This window comes from Mesocricetus auratus, unplaced genomic scaffold, assembly GCF_017639785.1.
Source record: "Mesocricetus auratus isolate SY011 unplaced genomic scaffold, BCM_Maur_2.0 Super-Scaffold_4256, whole genome shotgun sequence".
Taxonomy (NCBI): Eukaryota; Metazoa; Chordata; class Mammalia; order Rodentia; family Cricetidae; genus Mesocricetus; species Mesocricetus auratus.
Genome location: NW_024429182.1, coordinates 27,822,995 through 27,843,784, shown reverse-complemented (window position 1 = coordinate 27,843,784; position 20,790 = coordinate 27,822,995). Strand labels below are relative to the sequence as shown.

The following is a 20,790-nucleotide window of genomic DNA, read 5'->3' as shown; positions in this document are numbered from 1 at the left end:
ACTGAAGACAGAAGATATGAAAATAGTTTTTGATAAAGTCCAGTTCTACTTCAGATTGTATGCATCTGTGTAATGTAATATTAATGAATGATGTGAAGTTGGAGAGCATATACGTTTGGGTTATTAATAGTATTTGAGATTAGGGAAAATAAAATCTGCTTTAGTCCTGCTCAATATTGTTGTAATTTGAAATGTTAGCTCATTTTTGTTAATGGTGGCTTTTTGTTTGTTTGTTTTGTTTTAAGGTTTTTGGATTCAAAGCATAAAAACCATTACAAGATATACAATCTGTAAGTATGTTTTCTTATTTGTATGTATGTTCAAATACCTAAGTAAAAGTTATTTCCTTGTTGGAGTTCAATATATATTTTGATAGCGCTGGATTCCTCAAACAATTGAAGTCTGATAGAGAGGGTTGTTGGTTCTAGAAAGTGTGGTGTTGAGGTACAATAGTGCTGGCAGATTCATGTTACTTGATCTGCTTTAAAAGACTTGGCGCCTAGCCCATCCTTGAGCCTATAATCATGTGATAATTTGAAATGAAATCCATAGCAGCACTGGGGTTAGTGTTAATGATGGCATCTATGGAGGCAGACTCCAGGGTGGACAGACCTGTGTTTCTCTGTGCTCATTAGGTCAATTGACTGAGACAGCTATTTGAATACTCTCTGTGTATAAACTAAATAAGTTACCCAGCATTGCTTAACTATCTGGTACAGGATTTTAGGGATTGTCTATTAGAACTTGTAGGCCTGTCTTTAAACCTTTGTTTTCTTTTGACTTTTGGAGTAGAGATGTAAAAAAGAGAAAGGGGGAAAAATCATTAAACATTTTTTGTCTTTGAAGAACATTTTTATTTTGCCCAAATACTGAGCATTTTTTATTTTTAAAAAGTGCATAAATTGTAATTATTTTTCTGTATGCCTTTTTGTCTTTTATATATGTGATTTATACAGGAGAATTTTGTGCATTGTTATAAATACCAATTAATAATTACCATTTTTTGTAGACTTTTATCAAATATAAGCACAAATATTCTCTCTTCTGCTGGTGGCAGGCGTTGAGACAAGGGCCTTTCTATGTTGCCTTGATTGTCCTAGAACTCACTCTGTAGACCAGGTTGGCTTCAAACTCACAGAGATCCATCTGCCTCTGTCTCCCCAGTGCTGGTATTAATTATGTGTGCCACCTACTGCCCGGTGGGCATTTGAATTTTTATCTAGAGGACTTTCTGTGCCTTGTTAGATTGCTAGATGTGGCTTTTATTCTTTGAGTCTTCAATAGTAATTCTGTTTTGATAGGAGTTAGGAATATTCATATGCAGTAGTACCAATATTGTGTCTCGTGATTCTTGTTGACTTCAGATTCAGAAAGGTACAGCTGTTTAGTTAGGGGCATTCCTTTAGTCATGGTAAATTACATAGATAACAGTGCTCACAAGGTTAATTCCAACCCTTGAGTAGCACACAGTTAATTCAAAAGTTAAGCAAAGTATTATAGGAGTGAGCAGTGACAGAATTGTAACAGTAATTGGGCCCCATAGGATGGTTTTGTAAAGGGCAGGATGTTTAGGCTGTGCTTGCTTCTGATACTTTCTTCTATCCCTCCCTGTTACATACCTGGTTTTGTTTTCTTTCTTTCAATTTTAAGGTTGCAGTTGTATATGTTATCTTTCTTTGAAAGCATATATATTTGAAGATCTTGACATATTCCCATGAGGCTTTTCTGCTAATCAAAATCAGTAGGTGCTATTAGCTATTGGACTGAAGAGACTGGGGCATGGCAAGTTAGGAGATTGATAGTACAGTGATCTTTGTGTTACGAAGATAAGTCATTTTTGCCAGGTGGTAGTGTGTGCTGTCTTAGGTAGAGTTATAATAATTAAAAGTGCATAGGAGAACTGCAAAATTGTTTTGAACAGCTGCATTGGGAAGCTGACTAAAAAAAGGACAAGAACTGTTGAAAGCTGGAATTCATTAAATGAATCATTTCGGACTCACACTGTCAGGATTGGAGATTTAGAGTCCCACTAGGGAAGAAGAAAGATGCTAGAAGGCACATTCTGCCTGTGTTGAAATTTTATGCCTGTTTAACATCTCCAAAGAACAGGGAGGAAATTCTCTTCATTCCTGTGTATAGTGGCTTCCTGCTTCTAGAATTTAGGGATTAGGTTTATGCTATCTCCTTTGTTCTATTTTAGTATAGTTAAAGGTGGCCTTGGGTCGTAGCCTAGAAACTTGACTCCCTGTTTCTAAGCATTTGATTCCCAATTTAATGAACTATCCCTTTATTAGTTGAGAATACCCTTTAGTGCATATTAACCTACTCCCATGTCACCTGTACGGAGGCTTTCAGAATGGCAAAGGACCTGAAAGATCACTTAGTAGTGATCTCATCTTACAGATAGAGAATCAGGACTAGGGAAGTTAAGTGAGGTGGCCAAGGACACATAGGTACATATGGTAATAGGTTACCCACAGTTTATGCCAGCAGCCCCTTCCATTTGCTTGATAGGTCTTTGTTTTTACTTCTCCATGTTTTATTCTCTTCAAAAGTTTGAACACCTACTCACTGTGTAGCAAACATTAAATTTTTTTCCCCTTTGGTTTTTGGGGCAGGGTTTCTCTGAATAGCTTTGAAACCTGTCCTGGCACTTGCTCCATAGACCAGGCTGGCGTCGAACTCACAGAGATCTGGCTGCCTCTGCCTCCCAAGTGCTGGGACTAAAGGCACTGCCCGGTGCTAAGACTAATTTTAACGATATAATTTCCTGTGTCATAGCTTCTCAAGTACTAGGATTACAGCCTGTGCCAACATGCCCAGCTCATTTTAGTAATTTTTAAATGTCTGATTTTGTTAGTAGTTGGAGTCACCAGGATGCTGTTGACCCCACCAATTTGTAGGGAACCCTTTGAGCCTAGTAATATTTACTTCATAGCCTGGTAATTTTGAGTGAGCCAGTTGCATAATAACAACCACTAGTGTTACTGAAAAGATAATATGTATGTTTTATAATGGTGTCAGCATTTTACTATTCTGATTGGCTTTATTTAATTGTGATCTAATACTAAAATTTGTACTCTGAGAGATCATTGACAAAAATGACATTTGTATACAAAAGGATAAAAGGTCTGATTTTTAGTAAGAACTGTGTTAAGTAAATTAGTATCATTCAGTTGTCTTTTACATTTTCTTTGTTCTTGTGTTTTCACCGTGTATGTTTTATTAAATAATGGTTTAAGATTGTATACAATCATCTATTAGGTAAAAATAATACCGAAAGTAGCTATTCACAGGTATTTGTGAAATAAAAAAACATATTCTAAAGGCATGTACAGTTTTCATCCAAGAAATCTACAGGGTCAGTGCAGTTGAATTCATGGTGTTGCATGTTGATGTCACAAATTGGGTGAACAAACATATGTACTCTATAAATCGCATGAATGCATATAATCTTTTTATTAAGCTTTGGTGTCCCTAACTATAAAATAATAATAATAATAATAATAATAATAATAATAATAATAATAATAATAGTAGTAGTAGTAGTAGTAGTACCTACTTCAGAATTCTTGAAATTAGCTGAAATAGTGAATACAAGAACACTTAGCATAATGCTTGGCGTAGTATAATGGGTGAACAAATGTTGGTAATATTAATACTCTGCCTTCCAAGTGTGAAAGGTAACTTTATGCCACATTTAAACTTTCTTTTAGATGTGCTGAAAGACATTATGACACCGCCAAATTTAACTGCAGAGGTATGTATAAATGTAATCATACATAGTATATTATGTAACTTAAGCCCAATAGACTGTTTTTTGCTGTATAGTGATAATTATCTAGAGTATTGAGATAAAAATCCTAATGGCCTTTGGCAATTTTTAAAAGTGAATTTAATTTTAGAGTTGTTCTTTAGGTCATATAGACCTATCACATTTGTCAGGAAAGCTAAATCAGAGTAGATTGAGAACCAGGGGAGATGACTAGACTAAACTAGGATAAGGAGGGGCTTCTACTCTTTGGGACTATTGGTGCCATTGTAAACAAGTATAAGAAGACGCAGAACCATTTTAAGTGTTCTGTGTAGAATAATGAATGACATAAAAGAGGAGGGGATAGAGAAGCTGGGTCCATTCTGTCCCAGAGCCTGCAGAGACTGCCATGGAAGTAAAAAAGAAATGGGTACTGTGGGTGATGGATTGATGTTTGTCATCCAGCATGTGTGTTAATGATGATCTGAGAACTGAAGCATGGGGAACTAAGTGAGAACAAGTTTCTAGGAATGTTTCTTTTTTGGAATAGATGTAGGCTACTGCTTATTAGGAAGCATGCCACAGTTGAAGTTACTTAGTTTTAAATGTACATTTTAACAGATTCTCTTGAATGGTCTTCTGTGTCACTGGGGAAATGAGATTGGGATCACAGTTAGGCAGATGATTAAGTGAAAGCTAGCCTGTCACCTATGTAACTGCATGCCATTGTTAACCAGAGAGTTCCCCTTTCACAAGGAGGATCAAATGGACTGTTCTATCCCATTTCAGGATAGGTTAGTTGGGATATATCATAATTTTTGCATTAGATAATACAGCAGATAATTAGAACAACAGTATCCATCAGGATTATTAAATTTTAAGGCAGTATCTCAGTGTCCCAGAGTGGCCTTGAACTCATTGTGTAGTTGAGGGTGACTTTAAACCTCTGATCCCTGAGCCTCCTGCTTTTGTCTCCTAAGTATTGGGATTGCAGATGCCTTATCCTCAGCTGTTATGTTTATTCAGAGCAGGGATGAACCCAGGGCTTAGTACTATTGAACAAGCACTTTTCAAACTGAGTAACATCCCTCGAGTTCTTTAGGATCTAAATATCTCAATAGAGTAGCATCAAGACATACTAGTAAGATAAAAGCCAAGAGGAATAGAACTGAAGCTGTGTTTCTAGACAAATAACAACCACCTTCATAAAGCTCAACTCTGACTATAGGGATCAAAGACATGATTCATGTGAAAAAAATCTAAAACTTAATTTGATAAACTTTACTACAGTTGTATGCTTTTTGTGAGTAATTAGAGAGGATATATATATATACATATATATATATACACATACACAACATACATATATGCCTTTCAAACCATGGATAAACAATTATAATATTTGTGAGATTATTTTAAAAATAAGACACTGAGCCAGGCAATGGTAGCTCATGCCTTTAATACCAAAATTTGGGAGACAGAGGCAGGAGGACCTCTCTAAGTTCAAGGCCACCCTGGTCTGCAGAGTGAGTTCCAGGGCAGCCAGGGCTACATAGTGAAACCTTTCTTGAAAATGATCATAATGATGATGATGATGATGATGATGATGATGATGTCGTCATCACCTGGTATTATTATGAAATAAAATCAGTCTTTTCCATAGTTGACCATTAATAATCTATTCTTTCTTCAGAACATGTTTTGTGATGATGCCTTAATATCTGTTCTTACTCCTTCTGTTAGAAGTTACTTCTTGGCATGAGACCTGTGTGACATTCATTTGGATTCAGCTGTACTGATATGCTGTGACGTGTTCCCTTCATGTAGTAGATTCCTCCTTTATGGAGTGAAGAACACAATACTTGTTTCCTTACCTGACGAATACACTTAAGAATTAATTAATGACTTATTTAAAAACTAGGTTAATAAGCAATAATTTAAATTTCCCTGAAAGTTAGGCTTTTTTTTTTTAAAGCAGCAGCAACTTTATATGTAACAGTTTTGGAGTTAACCTACTTTTCAATTAAAATTTTAGGAGCTATCTTTTCTTACACTGAGGTTATCTTTTTGCAATAGTTGCACAGTATCCTTTTGAAGACCATAACCCACCACAGCTAGAACTCATCAAACCCTTTTGTGAAGATCTTGACCAATGGCTAAGTGAAGATGACAATCATGTTGCAGCAATTCACTGTAAAGCTGGAAAGGGACGGACTGGTGTAATGATTTGTGCATATTTATTGCATCGGGGCAAATTTTTAAAGGCACAAGAGGCCCTAGATTTCTATGGGGAAGTAAGGACCAGAGACAAAAAGGTAAGCTGTCTTGTTTTCTTTTTCCTCTTTGTGGACCCAAGAATTTATTGGGAAACAGGTTTTCCCCCTCTTGCTTTATTGAGGTGTAACTAAAAAATAAAAGTCTGATGTACTTAACATTTCACGTGTGATGTTTTGAGAAATGTACATTGTCATTACCACAGTTGTATCCACTTAGTCTATTCCTCACCCCCTGGCATGCTGTCTTCTTCCTTCACTGTACTGAGAACATTTGAGATCGACTTGGCAGTTGCTAAGCACATAGTATTATATGCTGTTGACTCTTGCTCCTATGTTGTGCAGTCTAGGTGTTCAACTCTTATTTTTAGTCTAAAATAGAAAAATTTTTTTTGTGTATCTCTTCTTTTGTTTTTGGTTTTTTGAGACAGGGTTTCTCTGTGCGTGTCTTTGGAGGCTGTCCTGGAACTAGCTTAGAATAGCCTGGTTTTGAACTCACAGATATTCGTTTGCCTCTGCCTCCTGAGTTCTGGGATTAAAGGCGTGCACCACCACTGCCCAGTGAATCGCTGCATTTAAGAGATGAGCTAATACCTATTTTTAATCCTTCTTTTGTTTTGTTGAGGTAGGATCTCTCCATGTAGTTGAGACAGGCCTCTGAAGTGTTATGATTACCAAAATATGCCAACACTTCCAAAGTTTGTAATTAGTTCATTTAGTTTTTTTCCTCATGTTTGTATTTTCTAATAACACTAGCAAAATTATCCACTAACTATACTGGAAATCTTTATAAATAAGGTTTAATTAAATAAAAGCATATATTAATAAATTGTAATCCTGGTATTTCAGAGGCATACATGAAACAAGTTGTATTTTGTTGATAGCCTGAATGCCATTACCTATAAAAGCATGATATTCAATTTGTTAGTAAATAAAAACACTTTTTGGTATGCATATTTATAGTCAACTAATCAAAGATTCGATTCATTGGTTATTCAGAAAACAAAAGGCTAAAAATGAGTGACATGTTAGTCAGTAATACAATTTAAAGCAAAAGCAAAATCTTAATGCTTTTTCAGAGGATCCATTTCTTTGGAAAGTTAAGTTGAAAAATGTTTAATACAAAACATTGTGCATTCTTTCTTCTCCAAAGACAATGCTTTAACTACTCCAGATAAATTGGAACACTCAGGATAGCAGTGAATGTGACCTAACATAAGATCATAGACTTATTTAAACATTGAATTGTTTTGCAATCTTTTTGTAATCCAATTGCATAGTTCTGGAGTGTGGACTTTGTAAATGACGACATCATTTTGCAATGTCAAAAAGTTGTACATGGAGTAAGACAACTTTGAAAATTGAATCTAGTATTAAATTTGTTTTGCTACTCCCCCTCCCCTCCCCTCCCCTCCCCCCTCTTTCTACTTTTTCTTTTAAGTCCTAATTTTATCTAGCTCACCTTTAGACCATAGAGACGATCATACCTATTATGCTAAGTTCTGTGATTGCAGTGGTCCTGGGTCCTCTACTTCTCTTTCACTCCCTGTTTTCAAACCCTGTCTTTGTAACTGCTTTGAGTTTGTTTAAGGACGTCAAAGGAATGTTTACTGGTGTGAGCTCACAAAATTATACCTTTGATACGGTAAAAAAAAAAGTCAAGAGCCAGAATACTAGATTCAAACTGGAGACTCCTCAACTCTGTGTGTTACACGTCTTTCAGAACTCTGATGAAATCTGCAAGTGTTCTCACATTTAACATGTGCATAGTGTACACATAATCATAATCATAAATTTTTGGTGATCACTTTTATTTGCACTCAGACTTAAAAAACAATATAAAGAACTTCTAACAACCCATGTCCCACTATCCCCATTTAAAGAGTCAGTATCTATTACTTGAGAGCAGCAAGTATGTAAGTGGTTTTGCTCTGCTCAGTAGTGGAGTTTATGAGAGGGTTGCTTTTACACAATTTTTAAAAACAAGTTGAAGGGTTGCCATTGTTTAACTCCATCTTAAAAGCTGAAAACTCTTATCACATATGAAAGAAATATGGAATATAACGTTTTCTGACCAATTAAATTAGGTTGTGTAGCATACAATCTCTCTGAGACTAGATAAGTTCATGTTGTATTAATTTCTTTACTTCCAAGGTCATTATGATTGATACTGTGTGGCAGGAAAAGATTGTGGTCCATTTTAGTGTTAGGTTGAAGTCTGATAGCGTTGTCTGGCTTCTGGATATCAGTAGACCATGTGCAGTGAGGAGCTTCATAGTTGCTTGTTTCTTGACAAAGCCCCTTGAGAGTCTGTTGATTGAAAATCTTAGCTCTCATGAATTTGGGTCTTTCACAGAAGAAAGTTTTTCATGACAAATGATTTAAAACTTGTGCTTATCAGTTGGAGAACTTTAAATGGTAGGCAAGGCTCTTTTAGGATTCATGTGATCTTATTGCTCAATGCAGCAGTGAGTAGCCATGGCAGAGAGATCATCTGTCTTCAGTAGAGCAGGAAAACCAGAGGTGTTGTAGGCAAGCATGCCTACAGAGTATGGAGGTTTCTTCAAGAACAGTTTTTTCTTAACCATTTTATTTAACTTTTTTGTACATTGAGATTTTTTTCAGTACATTTTTTGAGATTATAATCAAATTAGTGTGTGTGTGTGTGTGTGTGTGTGTGTGTGTGTGTGTGTGTGTGTGTGTGTGTGTGTGTGTACATAACTGTCGGATATTGTTTTCAGTGCTGGCCATTTGGTATTGGATAACCAGTCGCGCTCTTCCCTGGGGAAGGCTGTTTCTCCCCCTCTCAGCACTCCTTATTTGCCAGTAGATCTTTATCTAGGGTTGAGGCCTGGTGAGGTGTCCCTCTTCCATACTAACAAGTCTGCTGTCCTCCTTGCTCAGCTCATGATTGAGCAGTTACGACGATGAGACTTTGTGGGTGTGGCTTCTGGGATTAAGTGTGTGCGCCACCACTGCCCATCAGTTGACCAGGTTTCTAGTACCTGACATAGTTTCTCTTTCTTAAAGGGGACTTCAGATACTTTACTTTTTTTCTTTTTTCTCTTACTTCCCTTTTGTGAGGATTGAGCCTAGGGCCTTATACGTGGACACACACTCTTCTACTAAGCTATATCCTCAGCCCTTGTTAAACTGTTTCTGAGATAGGTACCTGGTGCTTTCCTCATGTTTAGTTACATGACCTTTCCTTTCCTTTCCTTTCCTTTCCTTTCCTTTCCTTTCCTTTCCTTTCCTTTCCTTTCCTTTCCTTGCCTTGCCTTGCCTTGCCTTGCCTTGCCTTGCCTTGCCTTGCCTTGCCTTGCCTTGCCTTGCCTTGCCTTGCCTTGCCTTGCCTTGCCTTGCCTTGCCTTGCCTTGCCTTGCCTTGCCTTGCCTTGCCCTGCCCTGCCCTGCCCTGCCCTGCCCTTCCCTTCCCTTCCCTTCCCTTCCCTTCCCTTCCCTTCCCTTCCCTTCCCTTCCTTTTTCCTTTCCTTTCCTTTCCTTTCCTTTCCTTTCCTTTCCTTTCCTTTCCTTTCCCTTCCCTTCCCTTCCCTTCCCTTCCCTTCCCTTCCCTTCCCTTCCCTTCCCTTCCCTTCCCTTCCTTTTTCCTTTCCTTTCCTTTCCTTTCCTTTCCTTTCCTTTCCTTTCCTTTCCTTTCCTTTCCTTTCCTTTCCTTTCCTTTCCCTTCCCTTCCCTTCCCTTCCCTTCCCTTCCCTTCCCTTCCCTTCCCTTCCTTTCCTTTCCTTTCCTTTCCTTTCCTTTCCTTTCCTTTCCTTTCCTTTCCTTTCCTTTTTCCTTTCCTTCCTTTTTCCTTTCCTCTTTCCTTTCTTTTCCTTTCCTTTCCTTTCCTTTTCCTTTTCCTTTTCCTTTTCCTTTTCCTTTTCCTTTCCTCCAGTACAGTCACAGATTTTTCACTCGAGACAAATAACAGTTTTGGAATTGTCTAGGCTTTTCTGAGTTCTGCTGTCACCCATCCTGTATTTTCTCCCTTCACTTCTTCAGAGTTGTCAGCTGTCTGAGAGGATGGCGAGATGTTGCGATATGAAAACCACTTGGGAAAGTCTGCCTCATGCTCAAGAATAAGAGCAAAATTCAAGGGTACTTGAACTTTCCTGTAAATTTTCTGTTTTCCGTCCAGGTTACGTGCAGGAGTCCAAGGCAGGCGCAGGATCCAGGTTAGACATAGGAGTCCAGGTCAGGTGCAGGATCCAGGTTAGACATAGGAGTCCAGGTCAGGTGCAGGATCCAGGTCAGGTGCAGGATCCAGGTTAGATGTGGGCGGCCCAGATCAGAAAGTGAGGTCATGTTAATCTGCCAGTGCAAAGACACTCTATTTATTACAACCTGGTAACAATAGTTTGTTTCCCTCTACAGGGGAGGAGAGGGTGTTTGTGGAAATGACAAGAAGTCTTGGGGTATTACAGAGTGGGACCAGAGTGGAAACACAGCTAGGGAAGTGTTTGTGAGGGTGAAATGTGAGGCCTTGAGTGCCTTTTAGTAAAATGTGATACTTGTGTCCTTAGTGTAACTCTTCTGGGCTGCAGACACTCTCCACTCTCTTACCCTGAGTGAAGATGATAGACTAATGTAAATGGAAAATGCAGAGCAGTCCACATTGTTAGAGAAGCCCTTGGTATATCTGATGTTTAGCTATTGCATTATAGGGAGACTCCTTAAGTAATTTAGCATCCCACAGTCACATCAGTATGATTTACTGTGCTTAACTGATGGGTAATTAATATACCTAGATAGTGTTTTGGATGAATTATACATAGATTTTTAAAAATTATACACATTTTCAACCTTTATTCTTTCGTTTATTTAAAAACAAAGAATTTATGAACAGATGCTGTTGACCAGTCTATGTTTCGCTAAATGGTTTATTTGTATTTTAAGCTGCACCTGCTTTAGAAAGCCAGATATGGATAAAAAGCCTTAAACTATCCCTACCTCAGGAATGTCTCTTTATAGGTGATGTGAAGGCCTAGGACAGTGAACTCTTGTAATGAGAATTATACAGTTCATGACAACATTTAGAGTATAAGCAAGTCCCTTGCCACGTTGTTCAGTTTCTTTTTAGAATATCATTTGCAAATCCTGAACTGCAGAAGGAACTTTGAGGCTGTTACTTCTTTCTGGGCTCTCCTAAAAGTTCAATAATGCTGATGGTTTTCGAAAGGCTCCTCAATCTTATCTTTCTTATAAATGATCATGTTTAATAAGGAGAATAGAATGAGATTGTGCATCTTATAAATATAATGCTGTGCATTTTCTTACAGTTTTTACAATTAATTTTCATAAAGCTCTTAAATGTAGAGAAAAGGGAAATCATGACATTTATAGGAAAAGGATGAACTGGAAGTCATTATTTTAAGCAAAACAAACCTGATCAGAAATACTTGTTTTCTCTCATGTGAAGAACCTAGCTTGGAGAGGTGTGTATGTGTGTGTGTGTGTGTGTGTGTACACTATCAAGCTAGAAAGGAGACCTTTGTGGGAGGAAGCGATCTCGAGGGAATATGGGCAGAGGAAAGGCAGCTGCATGACATAAATGCAGAAGGAGCTATTTGGGGGAGGGGAGACGAATCAATAGGAAGTGCAATGATTCCTATGTGTGGAAATGCCATAATGGAACACGTTGTTAACAAAAAATAAATAAAGGTATCACTCATTTATCTAGTAATGGTCAGTGTGGTAATGAAATAATGGATACATTTTAACTTGTTTTCATCACAAGAAAACTTAGCTAAGTATGGCATAGCTGTTTTGATACAACTGAGAAATTCTTCCTGAGAAGTGAGTACCTTTATAATAAATATAACTGATTACTCAGAGTGATTTCTTTCTTAAAACATGTGGCAGTACACACAATGAAATTTTGCTTGAGAATGTCATAATAATACCTAACATTTTGTATGCTAGCTAAGAATCCCTCCCTAGTCATGCTTGCCCCCTTGTCGTTTAGGTTGAGTCTATGGATTTGCGCTTGGGTAATTGTAAACAACTGGAAGTGAATAGTTTTAAAATCTATTTTGCAGTTTGTATGGAATGAATTTTACTAGAATTGTCTTTATTATTTTACCTATGTTCTTAATTTTAACTATGGAGGGACCATAATAAGCTAAAGAAAATTAAGTTCTTGCAGAATCTTCTATTTCTTCTTACTTTAAAGGAGGAGGCATTTGACATGTTGTGAAACATTTGTGGACTTTGCATAGCTTTTCAAAATGCTATGACCAGATTGGATATACAAAATATACAAAATGCTATGATGCAGATTGGATATACAAGCTGGTCATAAAATGTAGCATTGTGTTTTTGTTTTTGTTTTTGTTTTTTTGTTTTTTGTTTTTTGTTTTTTTGTTTGTTTGTTTGTTTTTATAGGACAGGGTTTCTCTGTTTTGGAGGCTGTCAGTCCAGCCTGGCCTCGAACTCACAGAGATCCGCCTGCCTCTGCCTCCCGAGTCCTGGGATTAAAGGCGTGCGCCACCACCGCCCAGCCTAGCAGTGTGTTCTTAATGTCCAAACAATGCTTTAGGTTTTTAATACTGCAGAGAAGTCCAGTAGTTGATACTTCCAATGAAGACAAATAACTATTGAAGGGAGCAAAAACTCATGTCTTTTATTCAGTAAAGCTAAACAATTATGTTATTCCATTTCCCTAGAAATTATTTGCTTGTGTAGTTGATACCTTATGAAAGTGACAAATTGTCCAAATGCAAAGCCACGAGGGTACCCTCCCATGTTGTAAGTCACCTTCTGGGGTACTTTTGCCCCCCCCCCCCCCCCATGCTCTAAGTCACCTCCTGGGATTGGTTCCCATTTGTTCTTTTCTGTTTGTCAATGCACTTAGGTTTCAGTACAGCAATACATAGTTTACATTATGTACACTGGCAAAGAAAGAGGGAAAACTCTTAAGAATGCTGATGAGTGCATATTTTGGAATGATTTCCCAAACTTCTGCATTAAAGACACTGTTATTAACCTTATTTAGAGTCACTGTTCTCTCCCTTGCCCTTGAGTAATGGCAAGTAAAATAAGCTTTAATTTTATTTTCTCTTATTAAAGTTTTAAGGAAAAAAATGGAAAGGATTTCACTCTTGTTTTTCTTTGCTTCCAAATTGGTTATTGGAAACCTATGTGTGAAAGTGTGTGTTTTGTTTGTGTGTGAGGTGTGTGTGTGTGTGTGTGTGTGTGTGTGTGTGTGTGATGACCTCAGTACCTCAGCTTGTCAAGTTTATAAAATAATAATGATAACTTTGCTATCAAGAGTTTTCATTATTTTCTCTGAGGAGTGAAGTTTTATAACTTATTAACAATTTTTTCTGTTTCATTTATTAAATTCCCCCATATCATAACCTTATTTTTTTACTTTAAACCAAACAAACTATGGTTACTGTCCTTAAACAAAGCAAGCAAAAAATTTATAGTGTAATTGAATTTCCTGTGACTGACATCAGCTGTCATGGGGTAGAGTGTTTTTGTGATGCATACTATTTTAGCCTATCATCTAGTCTATACGTTCATAAAGTTGTACTATTTGATGCTTTGAAAGATTTAAGCCGTTACTTAATTCAAAGTAAGAAAATCATCAAAGATCAAGCTGTCCTAAGTCGCAGTTTCTCTTTGTCATATTCAAAATCTCCCTGCTGTACTAAGTTAATTTTTCTTTTGATTTCTAAAATAGAAAATAATGTCTAAAAAAAGAAAAATAGCTGCTTTAAATGTGTGAGTTTTCTAGTTTCAGGTCAGAGAAACCCAACTCAAAGTAAGATTACACAGAAGGAGACATGTATTGATTAATACAACCTGTATGCTCAGGTCTGGACCTAAATGCTCAGCAGATGTTAGGAATCTCTCCTTCCCTCTCTCTTCCTTTTTTCTTTCTTGCCTATATTTATTTCAGAAAGGGACTTTTCAAGTAATGGTCAGCTGTGGTCCCAGTACCTTTGGGCTTGCATTCTAATTACTTTACCTGCAAAGGGAAGAGAACTACAGTTTGAGTAAAAGTTTCCAGGACAGGTTCTGATTTCCCTGGATTAAAGCATGTACCTCTCTTAGAACCAAATGTTCTTGCTGGGGATTGGAATCCTCTGATTGGCTCATATATCTGAATTGAAGAACAGGGCTTGATACTTTGAAACCACAGAGAAAATGATAGCTTCTGAAAGAAAACTCTACTTAAGGAAAGGAAAGAATGGTGGCCAGAAATGATCTGCTTAACCCTTGTCACAAAGATTCTGTAGATCGGGTCTCACCTTAAAATAAGAAGATGCAACAGTGTTAGAAATCTTAAATAAACTCTGAGGGAGCACAAAGCAAGATATGTATTCAGTGAAGAAAGTAACAAACTTAGCACATAAACACTTCACAGTATCCACTCACTTCGATCAATAACTTATTAGACTAAGTTCAAATCCTCTCCACAAGCCTTGAAAGTAGAAACAGATTACCTCATTCTTGATGACACTTAAGTAGAACTGCAGTTTAAAGTTCAAGTCCTTATGGAAATGTGAAACCATTTTCTTAATTTTTTAGTCATTGAAGAAAGATACAGTCACAATAAGATTATTAAGCAGTAGAAAATGAAGACGAAAACATAAGTGAATGAAACAGGGACACAGGAAACCATTTGGATTAGTAATCAGAACAGTGACTATAGAAAACCAGAGCTAGTGTTTTGAGTGATCTTTAGGGTCAAATCTGGGTTTTGGTAACTGAATAGATGCGAGATTCAAAGATGAATAGTGTAAATGGATTTAATTCTTGCTTCCTATGTGTGCTTGTGTTTAGCCAGGTAGTTAGAACCCTAGCTGGTGCATGGAACTCCAGTCTCCCCTTGCTGCCTAAGGCCTTTGCATGGGACAGAGCTTCACTCTGTGCGTCCACTGCCTCTCAGCAGTGGCTGAGCTCTGGTTACACATTGCACTTGATCTTTGTATCATTTACTTGTCCACACGCTCTTTTCAAAAGGACTAGGCATATAAATGCTGTGTTAATCACATCCTACCCATCACTCAAGAAAACCTAAAATGTTGAGAACCATTTATTACTATACACAAATGTGTACCAAAAATAGAGGCCAAGAGAAAAATATCTGAACCTCATCAGCTACTAACTTGATAACCCGGTCTCACTGACTGGCATTTTGCCTTTTTCCTTTCTTTCTTTCTTTCTTTCTTTCTTTCTTTCTTTCTTTCTTTCTTTCTTTCTTTCTTTCTTTCTTTCTTTCTTTCTTTCTCTCTCTCTCTCTTTCTTTCTTTGCTTCCTTCCTTCCTTCCTTCCTTCCTTCCTTCCTTCCTTCCTTCCTTCCTTCCTTCCTTCCTTCCTTCCTTCCTTCCTTCCTTCCTTCTTCTTCCTTCTTTTTTAGTTTTTCGAGACAGGGTTTCTCTGTATTGTTTGGATGGTGTCCTGTAACTCACTCTGTAGACCAGGCTGGCCTTGAACTCACAGAGATCCTCCTGCCTCTGCCTCCTGAGTGCTGGGATTAAAGGCATGCGCCACCAACGTCCGGCTGCATTTTGTCTTTTTAAATTAATTTTATTTTAAAGTTTTTGTGATGGGGGTCTCATTATGTGGCCTGAGGCTTAACTTTGACCCAGCATGCCTCTACTTCACAAGAACTAGAATTACAGGCATGTGCTACCGTATGCTTTATACAACTTAATTTTTTTAATTTAATCTTTTGACTAGAAACAAATTCATATGGTTCAGAAGTTTATGTTGTTAAACATCAACAGCAGCAGCAGCAGCAATGGTCCTCATCTATCTTTTGTCTGCTCTTTCTTCCAACTTACTTGCTATGCTATCTTTTGTTTGTTTGCTTGTTTTTTGAAGCAGTTTTTTTTCTGTATAACAGCTCTGACTGTCCTTGAATTCACTCTATATAGACCATACTGGCTAGCGCACAGAGACCAGCTGTCTCTGCCTCCACCTCCTGAGTACTGGGATGAAAGGCGTGCGCCACAAATGCCTAGCTCTGTCCAAAATCTTAAATAGCTAGTGATGATTTCAGGTTTATATCCATTTTTTTGTTTATTTTTGTTTTTGAGACAGGGTCTCTCTTTGTAGCCCTGGCTGTCATGGAACTTACAGATTCACCAGTTTCTGCCTCCTGAGTCCTTGGACTAAAGTTGTGTGCCACCACTCGTGGCTGGTTCTATCTACTTTGATACCCATATGGAGCAAAGAGATAGGCGACAGAGGGAAAGGAAGGGGACCAGAACCCATACTCCTGTACTTGCGAGTCAGCACACTTGTCTTATATATTTTTTTAGCTTTTCTATTTTCTGCTCACCCAAAGAAGGATGTTTGTGTCTAGAGTTCTTAACACAATAGAGGTTTAGATGCCATCAGTAAATAAAGAATATTGCAAATGTTTTTATGAACATCAAATATCATTTTTTAAAAATAATTCTTTCTGTTGGTTGAGACAGGTCCTCACATAGACCAGACTGACCTTGAACTTCTGATCTTTGTTGTACCCAAGAACTGAAATTAAAAATGGGTACCACCATGCCAAAGCTGCTGTTCGTTTTTTTTTTACTGTTAGACTTGATGCTAATTATTTTCCTTATAGTTCTAAGTTGATCTTTTCCCTAAATTATATTGTGTAGTAGAAAAATATTACTCATTGGTGGATGCATTGTGAGTTTTTTTTTTTTAAAGAAAACTCAGGGCTTTTAAAATTTATCTGTTTTAGTCCGTCCGTCCCCCCCCCCGTGTGTGTGTGTGTGTGTGTGTGTGTGTGTGCGCGCGCGCGCGTGTATGCATGTAGGAATGAGTGTTCATCCTCTGGCAGGGTCTCTGATTGGTCTGGAACTCACCAAGGTGGCTAGACTGGCTGCCTGTGAATCCAGGGATCTGCCTGTCTCTACTTTCCCAGTGCTGAGATTATAATTACATGCACGGTTGCACGGTTCCTTTGTCTGTCTGTCTGTCTGTCTGTCTGTCTGTCTGTCTGTCTGTCTGTCTGTCTGTCTAATCTATCTATCTATCATCTATCTATCTATCTATCTATCTATCTATCTATCTATCTATCTATCTATCTATCTATCTATCTATCTATCGGGTCACCTGGAGAGTTGGTTTAGAGCACTTGTTGCTCTTGGAGAGTACCTAGGTTCAATTCCCAACACCCACATGGTTTTTTCTTAACCATCTGTATCTCCAGTTCCAAGGGATCCAGTGTCTTCTGGTTTCTGTGGGCACTAGGCATACCCATGGTGTACATACATATATGTAGGCAAAGCACTTGTACATATAAAATAAGCATTAAAAAGCTAAGAAAACATAAGTTCATGGGTTTTGGATCCTTCATGCTTGTAAGACAAGCACCTTACCAACTGAATCATTGCAACCTGTGTGTGTGGTAGGGGGTGGGGGGGGTGTGTGGATTTTATCTACTTCTGCCTAGCCTGGAACTAATTGTGTAGCTGTGGTTTGAACTTAACAACAGTCCTGCTTCAGCTGCTTCTGTGGTTTGATTACAGGTGTGGGGCACCATACCTGGTTAGGTTTCCCTTTTAATATCATATGAAATTATGTCTTTTAAACATTTGCAATACCTCATTTTTTTCTAAGCCATTTATTTTATGCTTTCCTAATTTCTTCAAGGACTAGATAGCACAGGGATGCCCTTTAGTGTACGTGGAATTTTTTCATTGGAACCACCTGCCAACTCCCAAATGTGTCTTAATATTATAAATGCTCAGTTGATAGCTTAGGCTTGTTACTAACTGGATCTTACAACTTAAATTAACCCATCACATGCTGCCGTGTGGCTCATGGCTTGTTATCTCACCTTCTCAAGTCGTACTTCCTCTGCATCTCCTCAAAATTCTGCCGTTCATGGTCCCAGCACTCTCTCTGCCCTGAAGAACCTGCCTAACTATTGGACAGCAAGCTGATTATTAAACCAATCAGAAGGCACCTTGGCAAAAGATAGCCAAAACTCTGTACAAAAAGGTTATTCCGTAGCACTTTAGTACCTCTGCTAACAGGTTGTTGTATTTGTTTATCATTCAGCTGCATATCCTTTGTTGTGCTCTAAGGTCAGAATCTCATTTTCTACTTCTTTTTCTGCACAAACGCAGGACATTTCTTTAGCATGCTGACTCTGACCCTGATATGCTTTTGCTTAGAAAGTCGGTAAGCAGGTTTTTGAAGAATTGTGCTGGAGTCCATCTTTGTGAGGAACCTTGGGTATAAAAAAAAAATAGCTATAGTACAAAGGCCATCGGCTCTTACTTTGGATATGCAGTGGCCTTTGCTTATTGGGTTTATAGATTAGAGCAGTATTTAATCTTTGAATAAATGAGGTGCTTAATCACTACCTTTTAAGAATATGTGATATTTTCCTTTCTTTTGCTATTGCTTTCATTGATTATAATACTGAGTTAGATTTGAGTATCAGCCACTTAGAAAAACCTTTGGAATAATTCAGTTATAGCTATTCAGTACAATAACTTCAATGAAATTTTTCTTTTGAATTTGACTTACTTTTTTTTTCTGTTTATTTCTTTTAAATTTGACTTACCTTTTTTCTTTTCCTGTCCACTAGGGAGTAACTATTCCCAGTCAGAGGCGCTATGTATATTATTATAGCTACCTGTTAAAGAACCACCTGGACTACAGACCAGTGGCGCTGTTGTTTCACAAGATGATGTTTGAAACTATTCCAATGTTCAGTGGCGGAACTTGCAGTAAGTCCTCTAAATCCTCATCCTTCTGTGTGTGTTGGAAAACTTTTCTTAATTGTATCAAAATGTTTATGTAAAAGTTTAGAAATAAAGTGTCAGAATTAATTAGCTCAGTTGTTCAGCTCGTTGGGCTCAGAAAACTAAGAATGGTAAATTTGAGTGTTCTTGAAGCTAGTTATATGTTTGGGAGAAATGTTCTGTGTTACAGCCACCAACTGCAATCTCTGCTCTGAACAAAAAGCTGAAAGAAATGCTTACAGGCCAGCATGAGAGTGGCAATGGATCACAAGTTGGTCTTGGGACAGGAACCAAGTCCTTCATCTGAGGAAGACAAATGAAGTGACTCCTGGGAGTGGTCAATCATATTTTATACTTAAGAATATATTTTATCGGGGCTGGAGAGATGGCTCAGTGGTTAAGAGCACTGACTGTTTTTCCAGAGGTCCTGAGTTCAATTCCCAGCAACCACATGGTGGCTCACAACCACCTTGAATGAGATCTGGTGCCCTCGGCTGGCATGCAGCAGAAGACTGTATACACAATACATAAATAAATAAAATATTAAAAAAAAGAATATATTTTATCTGTATTTGCAATGCAGTGTCATAGTTTCGGATAGATGTCACTCGTTAGATGTTTTGCAATTTGTTAGTGATTTTAGTTTTTAGCTTTAAGCTAAGTTATTTAGGTAAATTTAATTTACATAGAGAAAATTAATTTCTTGAACTCATCTATCTTTGTCTTATGGGTGTGTTACCATGAGTGTGACAACTTTATCACAGGCCCCAGATTTATTAATATAGCTTGTCAGAAAGTTCTAAGGAGCATCACTGATCATATCAGTATAATTTTAAAAACCATGAGTACAAGGCACAATGAATGGTTGAACATGATTGACCTAGGAGCCTCACTAGATTCGTGGAGAAGTGCTTCTTATAGTCTGTATCAGTATAAGATGATGCAGATGCTTAGTAAGGAAAAGCTCTACTCAGGAATCTTACCAGGTGCTTACACTGACCTGAGTCCTACTGAGGTTTCTTGTCAGTTCTACGCTGTCTGTCTATGATTCAATTCTGTTTTGTTTGACTTTTGGGCTCACAATATTATATTCACATCTCTAGACTTAAAGTTATTGACTAATAATTTTTTTTAATCTTTTAAATTTTCTAGTTACTTATTTATGTACTGTATATTGAAGTTGTATTAAAATACAGCTTATGGGGGTTTGCATGCATAAATTAAAAATGCTGTGTTCATAAAAGGTTTTGGAAACAATTTCATGGAGAAAGTCTGCCATTGGAGAACACGTAGCTTAGATTGGCATTAAGTTTTAAGTTTGAAGGTAATATTGCTGGCAATAGGAGATGGTTGAACTGAAGCACAGCATAAGGAAACAAGCTAGACAAGAAATGAAGGTGTGATTGACTGTTAATGGATCTTGAGTGAGAGAGAATAGACTTGAAATATTGGTGTCATGATGATTTTAGGGACTTTAGCTGTGTTTTAAGGACAATTGTATACTCTATAGAAAGTTGTGACATAGGAGGCGGGACTAAAACCAGCTATGTGATTTGCCAAATTTTGCTAGAGCAATGAAATGGGCTTTGGTTTTTTTTTTTTTTTTTTTTTTTAGCTTATCTTACTCAGGTGGCTGATTCACAGAAAGGACATGAAAAGTACGTTTGAAATTTGGAGACATAAATATTATCACTTTAAAGTTTTTTAAATCTAATGAAACAAGCTGTTTATGGAAAGATCTGCAGTGGGGCTAGAGGTTTGTTTCAGGTGTAGTACTTGAGTAGAATCAGAAAGGAGAAACGTCAGGAACAAGATAGTGATTTAGCCTTTTGGTGAGTATGTTGTTTAGGCAGGAAAGGGTGAAGGAGAGCACAGGGTGAAGCCTGAGAAAGGGGAAGAGTGGGGTAGGTTCAGGGAGAAGAGGAGGCATCAGTGAACAGATAAAACTAGTGATGGAAACTAAAATATCTCTGCAGTTTTCTTTCTTGGTCTTTGCCTTAATATTTCTAAGTGAAGGAAAGTTGTGTGTAGGTTATAAGTATTAG

The 20,790-nt window shown here is 37.6% G+C and overlaps 1 protein-coding gene across 1 annotated transcript in view; it reads left to right on the top strand.

Annotated features, from left to right (window-relative positions):
* Positions 1 to 20,790, top strand: part of Pten (phosphatase and tensin homolog) — a gene marked incomplete at its 5' end in the record, with an annotated part of 69,178 nt that overhangs the window by 35,837 nt on the left and 12,551 nt on the right. Inside the window, 4 exons of the mRNA XM_005063688.4 lie at positions 246 to 290; positions 3,717 to 3,760; positions 5,831 to 6,069; positions 18,589 to 18,730. Of these exons, the coding sequence (XP_005063745.2) occupies positions 246 to 290; positions 3,717 to 3,760; positions 5,831 to 6,069; positions 18,589 to 18,730 (470 nt within the window). The remainder of the gene's footprint in view (positions 1 to 245; positions 291 to 3,716; positions 3,761 to 5,830; positions 6,070 to 18,588; positions 18,731 to 20,790) is intronic.